At 41.8% G+C, this 24488-nt stretch overlaps 1 protein-coding gene across 1 annotated transcript in view; it reads right to left on the bottom strand.

Moving 5' to 3' along the window:
* rsf1a (remodeling and spacing factor 1a) overlaps positions 1-24488 on the bottom strand; it is a 111877-nt gene that overhangs the window by 22867 nt on the left and 64522 nt on the right. Inside the window, 4 exon segments of the mRNA XM_072262560.1 lie at positions 1283-1368; positions 7768-7822; positions 22127-22206; positions 24149-24253. Of these exon segments, the coding sequence (XP_072118661.1) occupies positions 1283-1368; positions 7768-7822; positions 22127-22206; positions 24149-24253 (326 nt within the window).

Genomic DNA, 24488 nt, shown 5'->3' with positions numbered 1-24488 from the left:
AGGGAGCAAGCTTCTCAGTGCACTGTATTTAATGTATTGACTCAGGGGCCAGGCAGATCACTACAATGGGAAAACTTCAAGCAGAGATTTTCCTATCACCACTTTCCACAGTGAAATATCCCACGGGGCTCACAGCAACATTATCTCTCAGTAACAAAAAACAAAAATGACGAAGGAAGTTGATGGTGGCTAAAGCCTGATTTATACTCCTGCGTACGGGCTACGCTGTAGGTCTTGTGTAGCCTTACACCGTAGCGAGCATGCATAGTTGTGTCTGCGTTGCTCTGCAATTCACCACCAAAACACTAGTTGGCGGTGGGGTTTCTATGCCACTGTGTTGAGTTTCTTCGTGAGAGACGTGGGCGAGGAAATGCATTTCAAATATTCTCGGATGTTGGTTGGTAGGATTTGATGATTTGGTTCATCGTCTCCAACCATTTATTTCGCATCAGTGTACAGTCATGGCGGAGAGAAGCAACTGGAAATGCGTAGGGGGAAATGCAATGCTACCAAGCGGACCAATCACAGTTGTTGCAGTCTGCATCGCTACGACGCGAGTTACTTATTTGGGGAGGTGCACGTCACCCTACGGCGTAGGGTACACGATACCTACGGCGTACATTTGACGCAGAAGTATAAATTAGGCTTAAGAAGGCGTAACATGTGTGTTGGCCGTTATTAACCTGGATTAGAGAGCAGTCTTATGAGGATGAGTGAGGATGAACGAGGGTGAGAGGAGATGTCATAGACTTGATTGTGGATAGCCAGAAACCTTTCTCAGGGCAAAAACGGCTAACATTGGGGGGGGGGGGGGGCGCGGGGAGCAGAATTCAAAGGTGATCGTAGGAAAGTATAGGGGATGTCAGAACTAAGTTGTTTTACATAGAAAATGGCGAGTGCATGGAATATCCTGCAAGGGGTATCCAAATACATTAGGGAGCTTTAAGAAACTCTTAAATGGGCACATGAATGATATAAAAATTGAGGGCTATGTAGGAGAGAAGAGCTAAATTGATCATATAATAAGTTAAAAGGTCAGTACAACATTGTGGGACAAAGGTCTGTAGAGTGCTGTACTACTCAATGTTCTATGAGTCCCCTTCCAAATGAATTCTCCAGAACTTTGACTTCAGTTAATTGACACAGGTTGGGGATCATTCATCTTTATTTACAATAACCATGGTACCCAGTAGAGTTCCCAATGGAGTAAGAGAGAGGTGGCCATATGCTCTTTCAAGCAACAGATGTTAAATACCATTTGCACAAGCAGAGAAAACCATACCTGTAATTGATGGATCTCCGTGTTCTCCCTGATCGCCTTTCCAAGGATTTGAAGTCTTTAATTTCTGGCTCTTCTGGTACTAAATCCTGAGAAGAGTAAAAGCATTAGGCAGAGGTGAGCCTTATGTCAGAAACCCAGGACATAACCAGCATAGAAATTCATTACACAGCTCATGAGATTTATAGTTCTTGTCAGTGTGGTACTGCTGCATCTTCCTCTATTGCACAGACATTAATCAGACACTTGTTTTTTGGAGCTTTCCTTCTTTCCTTTTTTTAATTTTTAAAATTTATTTAGAGATACAACGTAGAATAGCCCCTTCCGGCTGAATAGGCTGAACAGCCCAGCAATCCACCTATTTAACCCTAGCCTAATCACAGGACAATTTACTATGACCAATTAACCTACTAACCAGTACATTTTGGGAGGAAACCCACATACTCATGGGAAGAATGTACAAATATTTGCAGACAGCGTTGAAACTGAACTCTGATGCTTCGAGCTGTTACCACTATGCTACCATAGTGCCCTTCACCTCTCTCCCCAACCTGTTTCATCCCCACTCCATCAAGCAATCCAGATAATGGGCATCAACCCCTGCAAATGGGCATACCCCTGTAAACCTGAAACCTGCCCAGACCACATGTAGAACAATAATACACAGGCCCTTCGACCCTAGATGTTTGACTGACCTTATAGATTAGGGATTCCCAAACTTTTTTATGACATGGACCGCTACCATTAACCAAGGGGCTGGTGGACTCCATGTTGGGATCCCCTGTTTTAGAGTCATAGAGCACATAGCACAGAAACAGGCCTTTTTGCCCATCCAGTCTGTGCTAAACTGTTATTCTGCGTAGTCCCATTTAACCTGCTCTAAGATCAATCTAACTTTCCCCTCCCACACAGCCTCAATTTTCCTTTCATCCACGTGCCTATCTAAAAGTCTCTTAAAGGTCCCTAATGTATCTGCCCCAGCACTACTCCCGGCAGTGTGTTCCACACATTCACATCTCTGTAGTAAATAACCTACTTCTGACATCCCTCCTGTACTTCCCTCCAATCACTTTAAAGTTATGTCCTCTTGTATTAGCCATTTTTACCCTGAGAGAAAGGTCCTGGCTGTCCACAACAAAGGTCTTGATGGTCACTCAGGGAATGAAGATAACTGGGGAAATTGGGTTGAGAATTTGCTGTTAGCTTTTGGAATGAGGATGAGGGAACAGTCTTGGAGACTGCTTCCTCATTCCTTTGTACCTAATTACCTTCAAATTATAGATGCACCTTTGAAAATGTGACCTTTGTCCAGAGAAGACATTTATCTTCCCAGATGTACACCACAGGGATGAGAATCAGAATCAGATTTATTATCACTGCCTAATATAATGTAAAAATTGTTGTTTTGCAGCAGCAGTACAATGCAATACATAAAAAATTGCTGTAAGTCACAATAAAAAATATGTACACAAAATAAATAAATCAGTGCAAAAAGAGAACAAGAAGTGAGGTGCTGACCATCAACCACCTATTTACACAAAAGATTCTTCTTTTTAATCTTTTTATTAGTTTTCAAGTTCATAAACATAATAACAATAGTGATACAAAGAGATTGGAATTACGTTATTGGTAATAAACATATACAAGAGAAACTAGAAATAGTACAAGTGTAATAGACTTCCAAACTCTCGATATAATTAATCATGAAGAAAAAAGATATAAAAAGAAAAGGATATCACAAAGAAAAAACCCCAAAAAATAAAAAAAGCTAAGAAAAAAGAACTAAATTACTAGACCCAAAAAAAACCAAACAGAACAAAACAAGGCTGAACCAATATATTAGATCGAATACATTCATTAATGTCGTCAACTCTGCTCCCCTATTCATATATTCTAAGTTAATAAAAAGCATTCAGAAAAGGTCAAACTACATCATATGAAAATGTTGAATAAAGGCTTCCAAGTCTCTTCAAATTTAACCGAAGGATCAAAAATGACACTTACCTTTTTCTAAATTTAAACATGATATAGTTTCGGAAAACCATTGAAATGTAGTAGGGGGATTGGTCTCTTTCCAATTCAATAAAATGCATCTTCTGGCCATTAATGTAACAAATGCAATCATCTGACAGGCTGAAGAGGATAAAAATCTATGTTCTACCATCGGCAAACCAAAAATTGCCGTAATAGGATGGGGTTGAAATAATATCAAAAATATCTTTCCAAATTTTTTCCAAGAGAGGGCAGGACCAGAACATATGAGTCAAAGAAGCCACCTCAGAGTGACATCTGTCACAAATAGGATTTTCATGGGAGTAAAAACAAGCTAGATTATCTTTAGACCTGTGGGCCCTATGCACTACCTTAAATTGTATCAATGTATGTTTAGCACATATACAGGAAGAGCTAACTAACTGAAAAATTTTATCCCATTTCTCTACAGGTAAGTGAAGTTGAAGTTCCCTTTCCCATTCATTTTTAATTTTATCAGATATACCTGGCTGTATTTTAATAATTATATCCTAAATAGTTGCTATTAATCCCTTCTGATAAGGATTTAAACTTAAATTTTTTTCCGTGGTATCAGTTGAGTATGAAATTAGAAAGATAGGCAGCGTGGTATTTAAAAAGTTTCTTATTTGTAAATATCTTTTTAAAAATGGGATCTGGGCAAGTTATATTTATTAGACAACAGGTTTTCAAAAATAAATCACAGAAACATGTTATACCCTTCATTTTCCATATCAAAAAGGCTTGATCCATAACAGAGGCTTGGGAAAAAAATCAGATATATTAGGGCTTGATAATATAAATTTGTTCAAACCAAAAAAATTACAAAATTGGAACCATATTCATAATGTGTATTTAATTATTGGATTAACCAATTGTTTATTCAATTTAGAAAACACAAAGGGAAGTGAAGTTCCTAAAATAGAAACCACTGAAAACACTTGTACAGAGTAACCTTCAAGGCTACACAAAAGATTCTGCAGATGAAACCAGAGCAACACATTCTCAGCAACCTCCCCCCACCACCACCCCTCCAATTCTATGCCTCACTCCCTGGTGCCAGGGTCAGAGACGCCTTGGATCAGGTCCACAGCATTCTAAAAAGGGCGGGGGGGGGTGAACAGGCAGAAATCATGGTACATATTGGTACCAATGATATAGGTGGGAAAAAGGAGGAGGTTCTGAAAACAGATTATTAGCAGGACTTCCAGGGTAGCAGTCTCTAGATTGCTGCCTGTGTGACATGCCAGTAAGGGTAAGAATAGGATGATTTGGCAAATGAATGCATGACTGAGAAGTTGGTGAAGGGAGCAGAGTTTCAGGTTTCTGGATAATTGTGATCTCTTCAGGGGAAGTATTGACCTATATAAAAAGGACAGATTACACCTGAACCCAAGGGGGACAAATATCCTTGTGACATGTTTGCTAGAGCTGTTAGGGAGGATTTAAACTACTATGGCAGGGGATGGGAACCAGAATGATAGGGCTAAGGATGAGACAGTTGGTGTAAAAGTAGGTACAGTGTGTAATGTGACTGCGAGGAAGGGCAGGCAGATGAAAAGGTAAATTTGCAGTCAGTGGGATGTGTTGAAGTGTAACATTGGGGCAAAATCAAAAAGGGTGATGAATACAGGACTGAATGTGTTATATTTCAACGGTACACAGAATAAGATAGATGATCTTGCAGCACAATTAGAAATTGGCAAGTATATCATTGTGGGCATCACTGAGTCGGGGCTGAAAGATCACAGTTGGGAGATGAACATCCAAGGATACACATTGCATCAAAAGGACAGGCAGGTAGGTGGGGTGGCTCTTTTGATAAAAAATTAAATCAAATCCTTAAAAAGAGGCAAAATCAGATGAGAAGGTGTAAAATCCTTGTGAGCAGAGTTTAGAAACTACAAGGGTAAAAAGGCCTTATACCCAGGCCTCTGAACAATAGTCAGGATGTGGGATACAAATTGCAATGAGAAATAGAAAAGGCATGTAAAAAGGGCAATGTTACGATAGTGATGAAGGATTTCAACATGTAGGTAGATTAAGAAAATCAGGCTGGTGCTGGATCCCAAGAGAGGGAATTTAAAGGATGGCCTACTCCTGCACCTATTGTCTATAAATATACGAAGAGCATTTGATAGCTCTGGGCCTGTACTAGATGGAGTTTAGAAAAATGAGGAGGCATCTCTTTGAAACTTAATGAATATTGAAAGGTCTGGATTGAGTGGATAGGGAGAGGATGTTTCCTATACTGGGTGAGACTAGGACCAGATGGCACTGCCTCAGAATAGAGAAACATTCATTTAGAACAGAGATGAGAAGAAATTTCTATAGTCAAGGGTAGTGAATCTGTGGAATTCCTGGCCACAGATGGCTGTGGAGGCCAAGTTATTGTGTATATTTAAAGTGGAGGTTCATAGGTTCTCAATTAGTCAGGGCTTCAAAGGCTACAGGGAGAAAGCAGGAGAATAGGATAGAGAGGGGTGATAAATCACCCATGATGGAATGGCAGAGCAGACTCGATGAGCTAATTGGCCTAGTTCTGCTCCTATGTCTTATGGCCTTATTTACAACAACCACTTAATTTCCCAACCCGTGTGAGGGAACTGGATCACCAAGGGACCCACTCTTTCACAGTGAGAACGTGCAAACTCCACACAGACAGGACCAGAAGTCAGAGTTGAACGTGGGTCTTTGGTACAGTAAGACGGTGGTTCCAACAGCTGTTTTAGTGTGGAGATTCTTTTGATTTAAAAGTACCTGTTTCTCTGGAAACTGCTAGTATTTTTGATAGAGTAGCACTACACCTTTCACCTAACCATTTGGAACATGGGGAGAGAAATATACCAGTCAGCCTCAAGAAGAGTGCCTTATCTCTGCATGGAGGGTAGGTCAGAATCCCACCAATCAACCCTCTCTTTCAGATAATATCTCACTATTTGTCCACCTTCAGCAGATTTTAAATATTTTCAGACAAAAAGATTTAAAATTGTGAAACTTCAGATTTGGAGTAGTGTGTGCAGTTCTGGTTATCGCATTACAGGAAAGATCAGAAGCTTTGGAGAGGATGAAGTAGTAGTCTCCAGGTTAGATAATCTTGCAATGCCAGAAACTGAAGGTAGAAACTGAGAGTGTTGTTGAACTGCACGGTATCATAGCAGCTAGTGCAATGCTTTACAGCATCCAGCTGTAAGATCGGCTTTGATTACTGCCGCTGTCTATAAGGAGTTTGTATACTTTCCCTGTGACTCAATGGGTTTCCTCAGGGTGCTCCAGTTTCCTCCCACATTAAAGACATACAGTTTGAGTTAGAAAGTTGTAGGCATGCTTTGTTGGCGCCAGAAGTACGGTGACACTTGCAGGTTGCTTGGCGCAATCTTTGATTTTATGCAAAACGATGCATTTCACTGTATATTTTGATGTACATGTGACAAATAAAGTTAACCTCTTTGGGCGCCATAGTAGCATAGCGGTTAGCACAACAGCTTAGGCTGTCAGAATTCAATTATGACACCATCTTTAAGACTAAATCTTCCCTGTGAAAAGCATGTGTTTTCTCTTGGTGCTCTGGTTTCCACCCACAGTCTAAAGACATACTGGGTTGGTTGAGTGGTCATTGTAAATTGTGCCATGATTAGATAGGGATTGTTGGGGGTTGCTGGAATTGTGGGGCTCAAAGGGCCGGAAGGGCCTACTCCACACTGTATCTCTGAATAAAACAAAAGGAATAAATCAAATAGAGATTTATAAAATTATGAGAGCTAATAGATGGTATTTGACATTCTTCTCCTGATACAAATGTGAAATACTAGAGGGCACAGTATAGAAATGTCAAATACTAGAGGGCACAGGATAGAAATGTCAAATACTAGAGGGCACAGTATAGAAATGTCAAATACTAGAGGGCACAGGGTAGAAATGTCAAATACTCGAGGACACAAGATACAAGTGTCAAATACTCGAGGACACGGGGTAGAAATGTCAAATACTCGAGGACACGGGGTAGAAATGTCAAATACTCGTGAACACGGGATAGAAATGTCAAATACTGGAGGACATGGGATAGAAATGTCAAATACTAAAGGGCATGGGGCAGAAATGTCAAATACTCGAGGACACGGCTTTGAAATTAGAGGGAGGAATTTTAAAGATGATGTACAGGCTATTAAGGGTGGTGGTACTGGAATCCGATGTGACAGTGAAGTTTAAGAGGCATTTAGACAGACACATGAACATGCAGGGAATGGGGGGATATCGCTCACGTGCAGGCAGATAGGATTAGTTCAATCTGGCATCATGGTCAGCACAGACATCGCAGGCAGAAGGGTCTGTTCCTGTGCTACGTTCTTTGATTCTGAAAGTAAATGCGATAAACACACAAGCCTTTTCCTAAATCCAAAGTCTTTCTTTCATTTTGAAAATAACCCCAGGTGTTAGCCTTTAATGTTCACACCTTCACATAATAAAAATGCACTTACTTTTGGGGTGATGATATTTTCAACATTTATTCCCACAAACGCCAACCTCTCTTTCCTGGAAGGTAAAGTGTATCAATATTACCATTCTTTTCAATCAGAAACCTGTTCAAATCAATTAAGAAAACACTAAATTACTAAAGACAATACCAAGCTTAAAAGAATTTAAAAGGATGGTATATTTAGCATCTGTGAAGCTCTACAGTTTCACTGCAGTAACTGCCAACATTTTATTCTGAAGGCTCAGCGTTACTTGCTCACTTAGTGGCTCAAAATGATGGAGGAACTCAGCAAGTCAGACAGCATTTAAGGAAATTAATAGTTGATGTTTTGGGCCGAGTCTCAGTCCTGATGAAGGATCTTGGCCCGATTAAATGAAATTCCCGACTACCCTCCATCAGACAATATTGCCCATCTCCAGAGGCCATCAGCGGTATTGAACACGACATAAGGACACTATTGCAACAAGGGGTTCTGCGGCTAACTCAGAGCCCTTGCAATATGCCGATATTACCCGTCCCCAAGCCAGGGAGACTGGAGTGGCAGCTTGTTCAGGATTTGTGGACTGTAAATCAGACAGTGCAGCCCATTTCATCTAGGCTTCCAGACTCGAATGTGATACTGGCCTCCATCCCTTCAGATTCCTGATGGTATAAGGTGATTGATTTGTGCTTTACCTGTTTCTCAATACCACTGCATGAGGACAGTCAGCATCTGTTTGCTTTTACATATAATGGACACCAATATACATGAACAAGATTACTGCAGGGCTATACAGAAAGCCCAGCTGTCTATGCAGCCGTTGTACAGGATGATCTAGCAAACTTACTACTGCCCGGAGGCAGCATAATTTTACAATATGAAGACGATTTATTGTTGGCCTCACAGATACTGACTGATTGTAGAGAAGACTCCGTGACATTGTTGAATCATTTGGCTGTCAAAGGACATAGAGCCACCCTGTCAAAATTACAACTCTGCCAGCCTACAGTAACGTATCTGGAGTATGTGCTGCACAAAGGAACCCACTGATTAGAGCTGGAGTGTGTGACTGCCATTGTGCAGGTTCCTAGACCTGTTACCAAGAAACAGATGATGGCTTTCCTGGAAATGACAAATTATTGCAGACATTGGGTACCTAAATACTGAATCTATGACGCTGCCCTATGAGTCGCAGTAACCCAGGATGCATGTTTTTTTTTAATTTAGTGCAATCATGAACAATAGCCAGATCAGAAATGATGATCAAGTCAACTAGTTCCCAAAGAGAACTCTGATAGGCCAATCAGATGGTTTACTGCTGCTCAGCGATATCTGATACAATACAATGGACTGAGGACATGAAGCAGGCTTACGAGGCTCCCGTTTTGGGATTGCCTGACTACAGAAAGCTGTTCCAGCTGTATGTGAATGAAAAGGAGGGTTTCACAAGTACAGTGTTAACCCTAGAACATGGTGGCTTATGAAGACCAGTGGCGTATTATTCAACCCTATTGCTCCAGTGGTTAGAGGAATACCAGAATGTTTAAGGGCGGTGGCACTGACATTAGTAATGGTCAAAAAGGCTGCACAGTTAATACTAGATCATGCCTGCACTGTAATGATAGCTCAAGCTGTAATGTTGCTCCTCAACTGAGCTGCTACATAACATTTCACCACCGCCGGCCATACGGGATACGAGGTTATGTTACTTAACAAGTCGAGTTTAATTTCTAAAAGAGCACTCACACTCAACCCGGCTATGCTGGTCCCTATGACAGAGTCCTCAGAGCCCCATAACTGTGTAAAAGTAGTAGGGCCTGTTACATTACCATTGTATCCCTTGATAACCCAGATTTAATAGTCATTACGGACGGCTCCTCTTGCAAGCCTAATGACCACACCATACTGGCAGCCTATGCAATAGTGACTCCCTTTGATACTTTAGAGGTAGGAACCCTTCCCCAAGGGACATCTTCTCAGGTAGCTGATCTTTTTGATCTAACATGAGCCTGCATTTTAACCGAAGGTTACACAGTGAACATCTATACCGACTCCGGGTATGCCTTCGGGATGGTACATGATTTTGGGTCACTTTGGCAACATCATCATCATCAGGTACCACGCCCAGATTGAGCTTTGACTGCCACGGCCCACACACTCCTATTTCAGGTCAAGTGGATCAATTCATTGGTATTCATTTCCAGTTCTCTGGCTGCTGTCTCCATCATCATTTGTCTTTGCCTTCCTTTTGCTTTCTTCCCTTCAATCTTTCCCATAATTACCGTGCATTCTAACTCCTCTTTCCTAATCACATGTCCAATGAAGTTATGTTGCCTTTTCATGATCTCGTACATTATTTCTCTTTTTGTGTTTGCTCTGTTCATGACATCCTCATTAGATATTTGTTTCGTCCATGATATTCTTTGCATCCTCCTCAAAAACCACATCTCTGCTGCTTCAATTCGTTTCCTCATGTTACTAGATATTGTCCAACATTCTGAGCCATATAACTGGATAAACGTAACATTTCAATACTCTGACACGGTTTGTCATGCCTAGTTTAGTGTTGGTCAGTATACTCTTCATTATCGTAAAGGTGTCTTTTGCCATCCTGATTCTTCTTTTGATGTCCATATTGCACCTGCCATCTGATGTCACCCAGCTTCCTAAGCAGCAAAAGTTCCATACTTGTTTTATGTCTTGCCCTTTTATTTTCAGCCTGCAGATAGGATTCTCCTTCTTTCTGGATATCACCATACATTCTGTCTTTTTGCAATTGGTAGATAGACCCATTTTTGCACTTTCTTCAACAACTATATCAGTTAAGTTTTGTAGTTCTTTCTCCGTACTTGCAATTAACACAGTGTCATCTGCATATCTGAAATTATTGATGTTTTCACTGCCAACTTTGATTCCCAAGATGTCTCTTATTTTTTGTAATATTGTTTCATTGTACACATTAAACAAATCAGGGGAGAAAACACACCCTTGTCTAACGCCTCTCTTGATTTTCATAAACTGACTCACTTCTCCATCTACTCTTACAGCGGCAGTTTGTTCCCAGTACACATTTCTGATCAGGCAGAGGTCTTTCGAATCTAAATCTAGAGTTTCCTGTAATATTTCAAATAACTTATTGTGCTTCACTTTATCAAATGCTTTTGTGTAGTCGATAAAACAAACAAATCTTTTTGCACTTGAATAGCTCATTCTGACAGCATCCTTAACATCAATATCGTGTTTCTTATACCTTTGTCTTTCACAAAACCACATTGTTCTTTACCTATTTCAGCTTGTATCTTACTTTTAGCTCTTGTCATCAAAATGCTTAGAAGTATCTTAGTGATATGACCCATTAAACTTATGGTCCTATGTAATTCACATTCTATTGCTCCAGGTTTCTTAGGAAGAGTGATAAATACTGATATTTTCATCTCTTCTGGTATTATTCCAGTCTCATAAATGTTATTGATTAAGTCAGTAAGTTTTTCAATTACATAATCTTCAAGGGCAATAATTTGTTCTATTACTAATTCATCAGGACCTGCTGCCTTTCCTTTCTTCATCTTATTTATTGCATTACGAACTTCAGATTTTAAAATACTTGGACCATCAATGTTCTTCTTAATTTCTGGTTTCTCGCCTCGATCGTCTTCAAACAATTCCTGAATATACTCAGTCCACCTGTTCATAATCTCATCTTTTTCCATGATAATGGTACTGTCCTTTGCTTTCAAACATCCACCTGAAGAACAGAGGAGCTTTTTACCAGTGATATTCTTGATTTTCTTGGAATGTATGCAGGATGGTTTTTTGAACCAACATGTCGAGGAACCAACTAGAGAGCAGGCTATTCTGGACTGGGTTTTGAGCAATGAGGAAGGGTTAATTAGCGATCTTGTCGTGAGAGGCCCCTTGGGTAAGAGTGACCATAATATGGTGGAATTCTTCATTAAGATAGACAGTGACATAGTTAATTCAGAAACAAAGGTTCTGAACTTAAAGAGGGATAACTTTGAAGGTATGAGACGTGAATTAGCTAAGATAGACTGGCAAATGACACTTAAAGGATTGACGGTGGATATGCAATGGCAAGCATTTAAAGGTTGCATGGATGAACTTCAACAATTGTTCATCCCAGTTTGGCAAAAGAATAAATCAAGGAAGGTAGTGCACCCGTGGCTGACAAGAGAAATTAGGGATAGTATCAATTCCAAAGAAGAAGCATACAAATTAGCCAGAGAAAGTGGCTCACCTGAGGACTGGGAGAAATTCAGAGTTCAGCAGAGGAGGACAAGGACAAAGGGCTTAATTAGGAAGGGGAAAAAAAGATTATGAGAGAAAACTGGCAGGGAACATAAAAACGGACTGTAAAAGCTTTTATAGATATGTAGAAAGGAAAAGACTGGTAAAGACAAATGTAGGTCCCCTGCAGACAGAAACAGGTGAATTGATTATGGGGAGCAAGGACATGGCAGACCAATTGAATAATTACTTTGGTTCTGTCTTCACTAAGGAGGACATAAATAATCTTCCAGAAATAGTAGGGGACAGAGGGTCCAGTGAGATGGAGGAACTGAGCGAAATACATGTTAGTAGGGAAGTGGTGTTAGGTAAATTGAAGGGATTGAAGGCAGATAAATCCCCAGGGCCAGATGGTCTGCATCCTAGAGTGCTTAAGGAAGTAGCCCAAGAAATAGTGGATGCATTAGTGATAATTTTTCAAAACTCGTTAGATTCTGGACTAGTTCCTGAGGATTGGAGGGTGGCTAATGTAACTCCACTTTTTAAAAAAGGAGGGAGAGAGAAACCGGGGAATTATAGACCGGTTAGCCTAACGTCGGTGGTGGGGAAGCTGCTGGAGTCAGTTATCAAGGATGTGATAACAGCACATTTGGAAAGCGGTGAAATCATCGTACAAAGTCAGCATGGATTTGTGAAAGGAAAATCATGTCTGACGAATCTCAGAGAATTTTTTGAGGATGTAACTAGTAGAGTGGATAGGGGAGAACCAGTGGATGTGGTATATTTGGATTTTCAAAAGGCTTTTGACAAGGTCCCACACAGGAGATTAGTGTGCAAACTTAAAGCACACATTATTGGGGGTAAGGTATTGGTGTGGGTGGAGAATTGGTTAGCAGACAGGAAGCAAAGAGTGGGAATAAACGGGACCTTTTCAGAATGGCAGGCGGTGACTAGTGGGGTACCGCAAGGCTCAGTGCTGGGACCCCAGTTGTTTACAATATATATTAATGACTTGGATGAGGGAATTAAATGCAGCATCTCCAAGTTTGCGGATGACACGAAGCTGGGTGGCAGTGTTAGCTGTGAGGAGGATGCTAAGAGGATGCAGGGTGACTTGGATAGGTTGGGTGAGTGGGCAAATTCATGGCAGATGCAATTTAATGTGCATAAATGTGAAGTTATCCACTTTGGTGGCAAAAATAGGAAAACAGATTATTATCTGAATGGTGGCCGATTAGGAAAAGGGGAGGTGCAACCAGACCTGGGTGTCATTATACACCAGTCATTGAAAGTGGGCATGCAGGTACAGCAGGCGGTGAAAAAGGCGAATGGTATGCTGGCATTTATAGCGAGAGGATTCGAGTACAGGAGCAGGGAGGTACTACTGTAGTTGTACAAGGCCTTGGTGAGACCACACCTGGAGTATTGTGTGCAGTTTTGGTCCCCTAATCTGAGGAAAAACATCCTTGCCATAGAGGGAGTACAAAGAAGGTTCACCAGATTGATTCCTGGGATGGCAGGACTTTCATATGAAGAAAGACTGGATGAACTGGGCTTGTACTCGTTGGAATTTAGAAGATTGAGGGGGGATCTGATTGAAACGTATAAAATCCTAAAGGGATTGGACAGGCTAGATGCAGGAAGATTGTTCCCGATGTTGGGGAAGTCCAGAACGAGGGGCCACAGTTTGAGGATAGAGGGGAAGCCTTTTAGGACCGAGATCAGGAAAAACTTCTTCACACAGAGAGTGGTGAATCTGTGGAATTCTCTGCCACAGGAAACAGTTGAGGCCAGTTCATTGGCTATATTTAAGAGGGAGTTAGATATGGCCCTTGTGGCTACGGGGATCAGGGGGTATGGAGGGAAGGCTGGGGCGGGGTTCTGAGTTGGTCATAATAAATGGCGGTGCAGGCTCAAAGGGCCGAATGGCCTACTCCTGCATCTATTTTCTATGTTTCTATTTGTTGATGTACCCTTTTTGGATCAGTAATAGGGATTCTTTCTACTTGCTCACATTCCTGGTTTAACCATTCTTCTTTGACTTTTTGACATAAGCTTTTAATTTTTTTTTATCTAAGGACTTATATTCCATAGGATTTGCTTTCTTCAGTCTCCTTTCTTCCAATAGATTTTTGATTTCATCTGTCATCCACTTATTCTTTGTGCTTTTTTCTTTTTTTGGAATCACTGACTTTGCTGATTCTACCAAAGCATCCCTCAGAGAGTTAAACTTCATTTCTACATGATTGCTATCATCTTCAATAGATTCTATTTCTAGACTTTGAAATCTATTCCTTACTTCAACTGTAAATTTTTGTCTTAAGTTAACAAATGAGGATATAGATAAGTTCTATGAAGAGCTTGAACAAGCAAAGAATAGATGCAAATCTCAAGAAATTGTTATTGTCATGGGAGATCTAAATGCTAAAGTAGGACAAGGTGCTGATGGAAATACCGCAGGAAAATTTGGAGTGGGGAAGAAATGAAAGAGGCGAGAAATGGGTAGAATGGTGCAAGATGAATAATCAGGTCATTATGAATACCTACTTTGGCAACGTAGAAGGTTCATTACGTCCACGGGTAAACCCATCCAGCATGCGCATCTTATTAAATATCTGCTTCAAGCAGCTCAGCTGCCAAAACAAATTGCTATTATTAAGTGTGAAGCTCACAGTAATACCTTAGATCCCATAGCTAAAGGAAATGCTGCTGCTGATGTGGCTGCTAGAAAAGCTGCTAGTGCAGGAAAGGACATGCTAGTACATATGCAGGTACAATGTATCCCTGTAACCATGCCCCAAACCTGAAAGATTTAATTTCCACCAAAGACAGGACCCTGGAAAAGGAGACGGGAATATGGAAGAAAAAGTAGTGTTTCAGGGACTCTGATTGGGGGTAATCGCCCTGCGTGTCCAGGAATCTCCTACAAGACCTTGTTTGACTAGTACATGGGAAAGGTCATCAAATACAACAACGATGGTTTGTACCAGGATTAACAGTAATTGCAGGACAGGTTGTGCGAAGCTGTGAAATTTTCCAAAGAAACAATCGGGGTAAGTCACCTGTGGAGGCACCATTTGCTAAAATACAAATACATTTTGTGCACATGCCTACCAGTGGGGGTTACAAATACCTATTAGTAATAGTGGACATGTTCTCCAAATGGGTAGAGGCATTTTCCACTAGAAAAGATGATGCTCAAACTGTGGGTAATATTAATGAAGGAAATTATTCCCGGATTTGGGGTTCCATACTTTTAACAGTGACAGAGGGACACATTTTGCAGGTAAATTAATTAATGAATTGGGGTCAGACGTTAGGATTTACTTGGGAATATCACCTTCCATATCAGCCCCATTCCTCAGTCTAGCAGAAAGAATGAATGATTAAAAGGTACATTGGCTAAGGTATGTCAGGAAACTGGACTGAAATGACCAGAGGCTCTTCTCATAACATTATGCCCTCTAAGAAATCAGGGGAGCCGGACAACTAAACTGACTCCCTTCGAAGTGTTGATGAGAAGGCCAATGCCAGCAAGGTCTCGGCCCCCTTTGACTAGTGCACAACCGTACTTGGTCTGGACCAATGAGAAAACCATAGAAATTGTTAAAGCCCTTGGCGAAGCAGTAAGTGCAAACCAAAGACAGGTTGCTGCATTACCTCAGCTGTGGGAAGAAAATACTCATTCCTTTCAACCTGGAGACGCTTAAGAAAGACTCTGTTTCTCCTCTGTGGAAAAGGCCCTATCAGATGATCCTGGTGATGAGGACAGGGGGAAGCCTGATTGGACACATGGAACCAGGTGCAAGTTATCTTCTCTTGAAGAAGGGAAGACGGAAAACTGAATTATGAAGAATTTACTTTTGTTGTGTGGACAAATGGGGTTTATTAAGCTGGGGAGAACCTATAATACTTACTTGGGCTTAGCTCATGAATATGCCACACGGACTAATATAATTAGCTGTTGAGTGTGCATAGGGATTCCTATGCATGAAGCAGGAGGTTTTCCCCTTATGGCCAATTCCCTTCAATGAGAAAGAGTGAGAATGCTTCAATAAAATAACCACAGTTATAAAAATTATATTAAAAAAACTAAAATAACCAGTTGTAAAATCTGTTACCAGCCAGACAAAGGGAAGGAATGGATACAGGAGGGAATAGATAATCAATAGAAGAACAAGGTTCCATGGATGTTAATCGGATCAGTATTTTTTAAGGGAAATTGCTTTGAAGGATGGTATAAGGATGGTATTAACAAATCATATTGTGCCTAGATTGCATGTAGCTACTCAAACAGATGAAAAGTACTGGTGTCAGGAAAACAAGACAGATCAGTTAATGGGAAGGAGAAGATGCTGAGAAAAGACTGATTTATGGCAGGGTAACCACAGCACCTCTGAAAGGTCCCCACGATTATTAAATACTGGATATGTGGGGATCAAGCTTTCCCCTGGTTACCTCTCAAATGGACCAGATGTTGTTACCCTGGATTTGTAGTACCAGCGGGACATCACTCTTATGAATTGATACTCTCTTTTTCTTGCCCACCCAGGGAGAAAGAAGGCGATTACAGATACAGAAAGGTTCTAGATGATTAAGTTTCCTATGTCTGGGGCAGGCAGAGCAGCTCAAGAAGTGACACGGATGGCTTAAGCCCTCAAAAAGTTAGCTAATGTCACTGCCTTAGCTCCAGAGGGTACGCAGTTGCAAATTAAAGAATAACCGCTGAAATAGTAGCTACCAGAACTGTGGCTTTGCGGAATTGTATGGCCCTAGGTTTCGTGTTAACTGAGAGAGCAGGCACTTGTGTCATCATAGGACAGGAGTGCTGTACCCATATTCCTGATGAATCCGAATATATAACTAATCTGGCAGGCCACATTAAGGAGAAAATGGAAAAGATAAAGAAACTAGGAGAGGAATTTCATGATCATTATTCCTCAGGGTCTTGGTGGTCACTAGGTTATCCAATGTACTTGCACCTTGATGCCAAACCCTCGACCCAAACCTGTGAGGATGTTTCCTAAAATGAAACCAGAATCAGTTAATCCTGAGTATGCTGAAGACACTTGCTTAAACATGCGGCCTCTGCCCCCAGATTATGAAGCCTGTATTTGGAAGATGAGGAGGTATAGGGTTGAACTACCAATCAAAAAGGAGGAGACTGTGGAGGAAAGGGGTTAAGCTTGAGATCTGGGGGTTAGCATAATCATGGGGAGAATGTGATTTTTAAAAAATGCATCTAACTTCCTTGTACTAACTAACAATAAACCATGCCTTCAATGAGAAACCGACTGTATAGGTGCAAATGTTGTGTAAATTGCAGAAGCAAAGTCTGGATCTAGTGTGATTAGACTCACTGTATAAATTTGAATTGTAACCTTGTGTTGGTGGAGGTGTTGTGTGGAACGGCTCCCCGTGAATCCACAAATAAGGGTGGTAACTAGCTTCGAGGTCTTTGCCTACTTTGCTTTTTTTTTAAAATGTTTTTTTTTTGAAAATTTTGAAAATAAAGTAACGAAATCAACAAAAATATACCAGCTCAGACATGTGTAAAAATGAAATAAGCAAAAAAAAAAAGGACATAACATTAGAGAGATGCCTATTGTACAAAGTGCTCAAAAATACTAAACATTAAATCTCAAATGAGGGCCGTGAGAAATCAGCTGGGGGAAATTGCTCATCCGCCCCCGGCCTCATCCAGGTAGGCAAGAAATGGATCCCAGGTAACCCAAAATTTTTTAATTAAATTGGTTCTCAAGAACCCAAGAACCTAAGTTTCTCCATCTGCATGACTGAGATCATATCAGCCATCCATTTCCGAAAGGAAGGGGCAGAGGGTGATTTCCATTCCCTCAAGATAAGTCTTTTGGCAACAGTCATCCCCAGCATCAGAAATTGTTGCATGGCTGCAGGGAAACAAATAGTAGGTTGCAAGCAGCCAAATATAGCGAGACCAGCTTCCAAAGGGAAGGATCTTTTATAGGCCTCTGAATGCCAGTCAAATATTTTGGACCAAAATCCAGTCAGTAATGGGCAAAACCAAAAGGTGTGTGACAACGTGGCCTACTTTGCTTTTTGATCAGTTCTAAATTCTCTAACAGGTATGCAAGACAAGATTTTCACTACATCTTAGTACATGTGACAGTAATAAACCAATTCTCCAATTATAATTGTGCACTGTTACTGCTTATAAAGGTATGCGACTTGTTTGAAAACGTGACCCTAACAATTCCACTTCTGGTTATCCCCACAGAATCCTACAAAGCTTTTGAAGTGGAAAATAACATTGGATATTCTCCATAAATGCCAGAGTCTGCAGATGTTGGAAATCCAGAGCAACACACAAAATGCTGGAAGAATTGAGGTCAGGCAGCATCTATGGAAATGAATAAACAGTCAACGTTTTGGGCAAGACCGTCATCAGGAGTGGAAAGGAACGGGGAAAAAGCCAGAATAAGAAGGTGGGAAAAAAAAAGGAGTTCAGGTTGGCAGGTTGATGGAATGAAGGGATAGGTAAATAGGGGGAAAAACAGAGGACAATGATTAACTTATCAATCACCTTGTAAGCGCCTTGGCTTACTGCTTTGGACAGTTTGGACAAGTCAGAAAGAAGCTTCACTCTGCAACAGGTGATGTACTAGTCATTATTATCTAAAGATAGGAAAAGGCTCAAATAAAGAACTTTCTGATCTTGCAGAAGCAGCTCAAGGTATAGCTAAATATGGGAGGGATGAGGTAAAGGCTAGAACATTCTGGAGAAAAGGGGAAGGGTCTGACTGAGGAACTGATGGGCTAGCTTTGGCTTAAAATATTTATAACTAACTAACCAATGATTATTTTACATCTAATTGTATCTTAGCATGTGATTGAAATGATTCTAATATTGTCTAAACTTGTAATCGTAAGATTTCCTGCTACCTGATCAATGTTATAAGTTGTGGAGAATTGAGTAATTCGGGGGCAGTGTCTGGACTGGTTCTTTTGGGAGATCAGTCTGTAACTTCCCCCATAGCATGCTATGAGTAGAGAATAAAGATTTGAAAAGAATTACGTGTGTCAGTGTATTTGTGGTACAATTGCTACTGCATCGGGTCCAATCGAGTACGACACAGGTGACAGGTGAAACACACCTATCTCAGGCTATTATAATGTCAGGAGATTAAAAATCCTACTCGTAAGCACAATAGCACAGATCTTCCACTCTATGCTAGGGCTTTCCCATATATCACCATGGACCTTCCAATTTCAGTGCTGGCCTACATAGTAAGCATGATCTTCTGCAGATTTTCCAGACCACCTTCTGGGAAACCTGAACCAAGTTAAACCTAGTGCAAACAAGGGGTGGTGGGGGTGGGGGGGTCCCTATTTCAATGAATTGAGGACGCAGGCTCCAGGAGAAGCTAATTAGTTGTGTTTCTCGTATTTTTTAGGTTTTGGTTTTCAATGTAGTGTGCTATACTTTAAGATTGGAAGAGAATATATTTTTAAACATTACTTTTACGTTAAATCATTGTGATTAGTGAGGGAGAGACTTCCTGTGAATAACAAACCAACGAGATGGAAAACAAGCATATACTAGCTCCAGCTACAAACTCACCCATGCTCTTGACCCACCTATGGCCCTGACCCTAGCTCCAGGTGCACGTTGATTAAGGATAGTTCATTACTTGCCAGCACTAAACATTCAATACAACCCAACTCATACAAACAGTATTCACCGGACATCACAGGAGAGCGGTGGTGGAAGAATGTGGTGTATTTACCAACATTCCCAAATATACATGGCAATCATGCAGATTTCAGGGATGGTAGGTCCTTTGATAGAAAGGACAGTGAAAATGATCCGAATGTTTGTGAATATCAGTGACCTAGAGTGCGGCAGAATAGAGGGATCTGAGAATTCAGATCCGTAATACCTTGAAAGTTGGCGTCTCAGGTAGAGGCATGAGGACAGACTGAAGCACACTGGCCTTCACAAACCAAAGTACTGAGTACAGGAGTTGGGATGTTATGTTCAAGCTGTATAAGACATTGGTGGGGGCAAATTTAGAATATTGTATGCAGTTCTGGTCACCCACCTACAGGAAAGATATCAATAATATTGAAAAAGTACAGAAAAAATTTACAAGGATGTTGTCAGAATTTGAGGACCTGAGTTATAGGAAAAGATTGAATAGATTAGAACTTTAATCCCTGCAGCATAGGAGAAAGAGAGGAGATTCGATAGAGGTATACAAAATTAAGAAGGGGTACAGATTGGGTAAATTCAAGAAAGCTTTTCCCACTGAGGGTGGATGAGACCAGAACTAGAGGTCATGGATTAAGGGTGAAAGGAGAAATATTTAAGGGGAAGCTGAGAGGGATCTCCTTCACTCAGAGGGTGGTGATAGAATGGAACGAGCTGCTAGTGCACTGTAGCACTGTAACACTTCAGAGAAGTTTGGATATTTGATGGATGGGAGGGGTATGGAGGACTATGGTCCAGGTGCAGACTGATGGGACAAGGCAGAATCAGAGTTCAGCATGGACAAGATGGGCTGAAGCGCCTGTTTCTATGCTGTAGTGGTCCACAAACAATGATCCAACAGCTTCTGGGTTTGGGGCCTTGGGGGAGGGGGTCTTCGTCACCCGTTAGGGGCTTTCTGAGAATACAACTGGCTCTGTGCTCATATAGTCTCTACAGTGAGCCATATAGGCAGCAGCCTGCCAGTAAGCGATTGCGACAGGGGTTACACTTGAGTGATCCAGGTGGTACAGACAGCTGCAACTGAACAGTTGCTCATTAATCTTCAGCAGGAAGGAAGAACAGGGGCAACAGGAAACTTTCAAGTAGAGTGAGACCACGTTGACAGCAGATGACAGATAATTCAGATACAACTCATAATGTACAGTATGATCCAAACAGCAAAGAGCCATAACAGTTTCAAGAAAATGGCAGAGGATTGAACAAAATGAGGCAAGGTTGAGAAGCAACACAAAATGAAATTCAAAATACTGCATGACTGTGCACCCAATAGACCGCACTCCCGTGCTCCCAACAGACCGCACTCACCTGCACCCAACTGACCGCACTCCAGTGCACCCAACAGACCGCACTCCCGTGCACCCAACAGACCGCACTCCCGTGCTCCCAACAGACCGCACTCCCGTGCTCCCAACAGACCGCACTCCCGTGCTCCCAACAGACCGCACTCCCGTGCACCCAACAGACCGCACTCCCGTGCACCCAACAGACCGCACTCCCGTGCACCCAACAGACCGCACTTACCGTGCACCCAACAGACCGCACTTACCGTGCACCCAACAGACCGCACTTACCGTTCACCCAACAGACCGCACTTACCGTTCACCCAACAGACCGCACTTACCGTGCACCCAACAGACCGCACTTACCGTGCACCCAATAGTCCGCACTTACCGTGCACCCAATAGACCGCATTTACTGTGCATCCAATAGACCGCACTCCCCGTGCACCCAGTAGACCGCACTCCCCGTGCACCCAGTAGACCGCACTCCCGTGCACCCAACAGACCGCACTCCCGTGCACCCAACAGACCGCACTCCCGTGCACCCAACAGACCGCACTTACCGTGCACCCAACAGACCGCACTTACCGTGCACCCAACAGACCGCACTTACCGTGCACCCAACAGACCGCACTTACCGTTCACCCAACAGACCGCACTTACCGTGCACCCAACAGACCGCACTTACCGTGCACCCAACAGACCGCACTTACCGTGCACCAAATAGACCGCACTCCCGTGCACCAAATAGACCGCACTCCCGTGCACCCAGTAGACCGCACTCCCCGTGCACCCAGTAGACCGCACTCCCCGTGCACCCAGTAGACCGCACTCCCCGTGCACCCAACAGACCGCACTCCCGTGCACCCAACAGACCGCACTCCCGTGCACCCAACAGACCGCACTCCCGTGCACCCAACAGACCGCACTCCCGTACACCCAATAGACTGCATTTACTGTGCACCCAATAGACGGTATTACTGTAAAACCAGAAGACTGTATTACTGTAGACCTAATTTTGACTTTAATCATGAGAAAAATCAAAGTCACAAATCAAATTTATGTCGCACAAGTGACCTCTAGAGACCAGATTTTCTTGCATTACCTTCTCTCAGCTCTTTCCCTCTTTTTAATCATCACATCGATATTCTGCAACTGCTCTTCTAGTTTCTCGCACAGAAATTTCTGTAGATGGACGGAACAGATAAAATAAAGATTAACTTTCAATTGCAATCATATATTCACTCAATAAGACACAATTGCCCATTAATATTAAGCTTGTATCAAGAGGATCGGCTTTATGAGTGGAAAGTTGTATAAACTATCCTGTGATGACTGCCATCCGACCACATCAACATCCCAGCAAGAATTCCTCAAACATTTCTTGCATTTCTATTCCATGCTTGTATCAATCTGCAGAACAGCTACTTCACTTTTGTTTATTTTATTTAGAAGTACTGCACGGTAACAGGCCCTTCTCAATGAACCCGTGCCACCCAATTACACACCCATGTGACTAATTAACCTAGTGAACGTAGGAGGAAACTGGAGCACCCAGAGAAAACCCACATGGTCACAGAGATGAAGTAAAAGCTCCTTACAGACTGTGGTGACAATTGAACCTGGGTCACTGGGACAATAATAGTGTTCTGCTAACCACCACGCTACTCTGCCACAAAAACGACAACACCCAAACAGGGACCATCTGAAACTATTCGGGAATAGCTACTTCCCCTCCATCATCAGATTTCCAAAAAGTTTGTGCATACTGCCTCATTATTTCCTTTTTTGGCATTATTTTTAGTAATTTATAATTATTTTATATCTTTGCTGACCTACTGCCACAAAACAACAAATTTCATGTCATATCAGTGATAGTAAATCTGATTCTGATTAAAACTTCTCGCTAACTGTCTTTTAGGCACTTGAATCCTGCTAACCACAATAACAGTGCTTGACTCTCAACACAGGGAATGGCTCAAAGCCCTGGTGAGCCATTCATCCTGAATACAAGCAATTTGTTGGGGTACCTAGGGAACAAGCAATAGATACAGCATTGGCAAAACATCTACATTCAAGGAACAAGTACAATGGGGATGTAAGAGAATGGATAGTTCTTGAGCTATCACACATGGTTAGTTTTTATCCCAGATGAAATAAAACCATAAGACATAGGAGCAGAATTAGGCTATTCTGCAACTCAAGTCTGCTCTGTTATTCCATAGTCATACTTTTTTTGATGATTTATTTTCCCTCTCAACCCCATTCTCCTGCCTTCTCCCCATAACCTTTGATGCCCTTACTAATCAAGATCCTACCAACCTCTGCATTAAATACAACAGATTCACCATTCTCTGTCTAAAAAAATTCCTCATTTCTGTTCTAAAGGGACATCTTTCTATTCTGATGCTATGCTCTCTAGTCCTAGACTCTCCCACTAATGTCCACGCTATTTTGCCTTTCAATATTCGGTAAATTTCAATGAGATCCCCCGCACCACCCCCCCCCATTCTTCTAAGCTCCAGCGAGTACAGGCTCAAAGCCATCAAGTGCCCCTCAAACATTAACCCTCTCATTCCTGGGATAATCCTTGTAAATCTCCTCTGGACCCTCTCCAACGCCAGCATATCCTTTACTACATATGGGGTCCAAAACAGATGAAGAGTCTTGGCCTGAAACATTGACTGCTTATTCCATAGTTTCTGCCTGACTTGCTGAGTTCCTCAATACTCCAAATGGTCTGACCAATGCCTTATAAAGTCTAAGGATTATATGCTTGCTTTTATATTCTAGTCCTCTCTAAATGAATGCTAATATTGCATTTACGCTCTTACTACTGACTCAAATTCCAAAATAACCTTTAGGGAATGCTGCAGGTGGACTCCCAAGTCCCCTTGCACCTCTGATTTCTGAATTTTCTACACCTTTATTTCTTCAACCAAAGTGCATGTCCATGCTCTTCCCTTCACTTTATTGTATCTGCCACTTCTTTGCCCATTCTCCTAATCCATCCATGTCCTTTTGCAGACTCCCTGCTTCTTCGTTACTACTTCCAACCCCACCTATCTTTGCACCATCTAAAAATTTGGTCACAAAGCCATTAGTTTCGTCTAATGGAGGTACTCACGTGTTGGCAAGGAGGACAGAACCATTCGCCATCTGGGATCGTCATCAATGGCGGTCGTAGACATGCAGTGTGATAACCACTGTCACAGGAGTCACACAACAAAATCTTCGGAGAAAGAAAGATTTAGGCTATTAATCAGTATCAGTATGAATACTTCCGCTGGCTACTACAAGCAATTCACAATACCACAAAGCTTTATTTTACATGAAGGTTAATTTTATTTGTCACATGTACATCAAGACACACAGTGTAAACTGTTGTTTGCATCAAATCAAATCAGCGAGGACTGTGCTGGGGTAGCAAAGTGTCGTCATGCTTAGGCCATCAACATCACATGCCT

The sequence above is a fragment of the Mobula birostris genome, chromosome 7 (genome assembly GCF_030028105.1).
Source record: "Mobula birostris isolate sMobBir1 chromosome 7, sMobBir1.hap1, whole genome shotgun sequence".
NCBI lineage: Eukaryota > Metazoa > Chordata > Chondrichthyes > Myliobatiformes > Myliobatidae > Mobula > Mobula birostris.
Note: the sequence above shows the minus strand (reverse complement) of the source record. Positions and strands in the feature narration are given on the sequence as shown.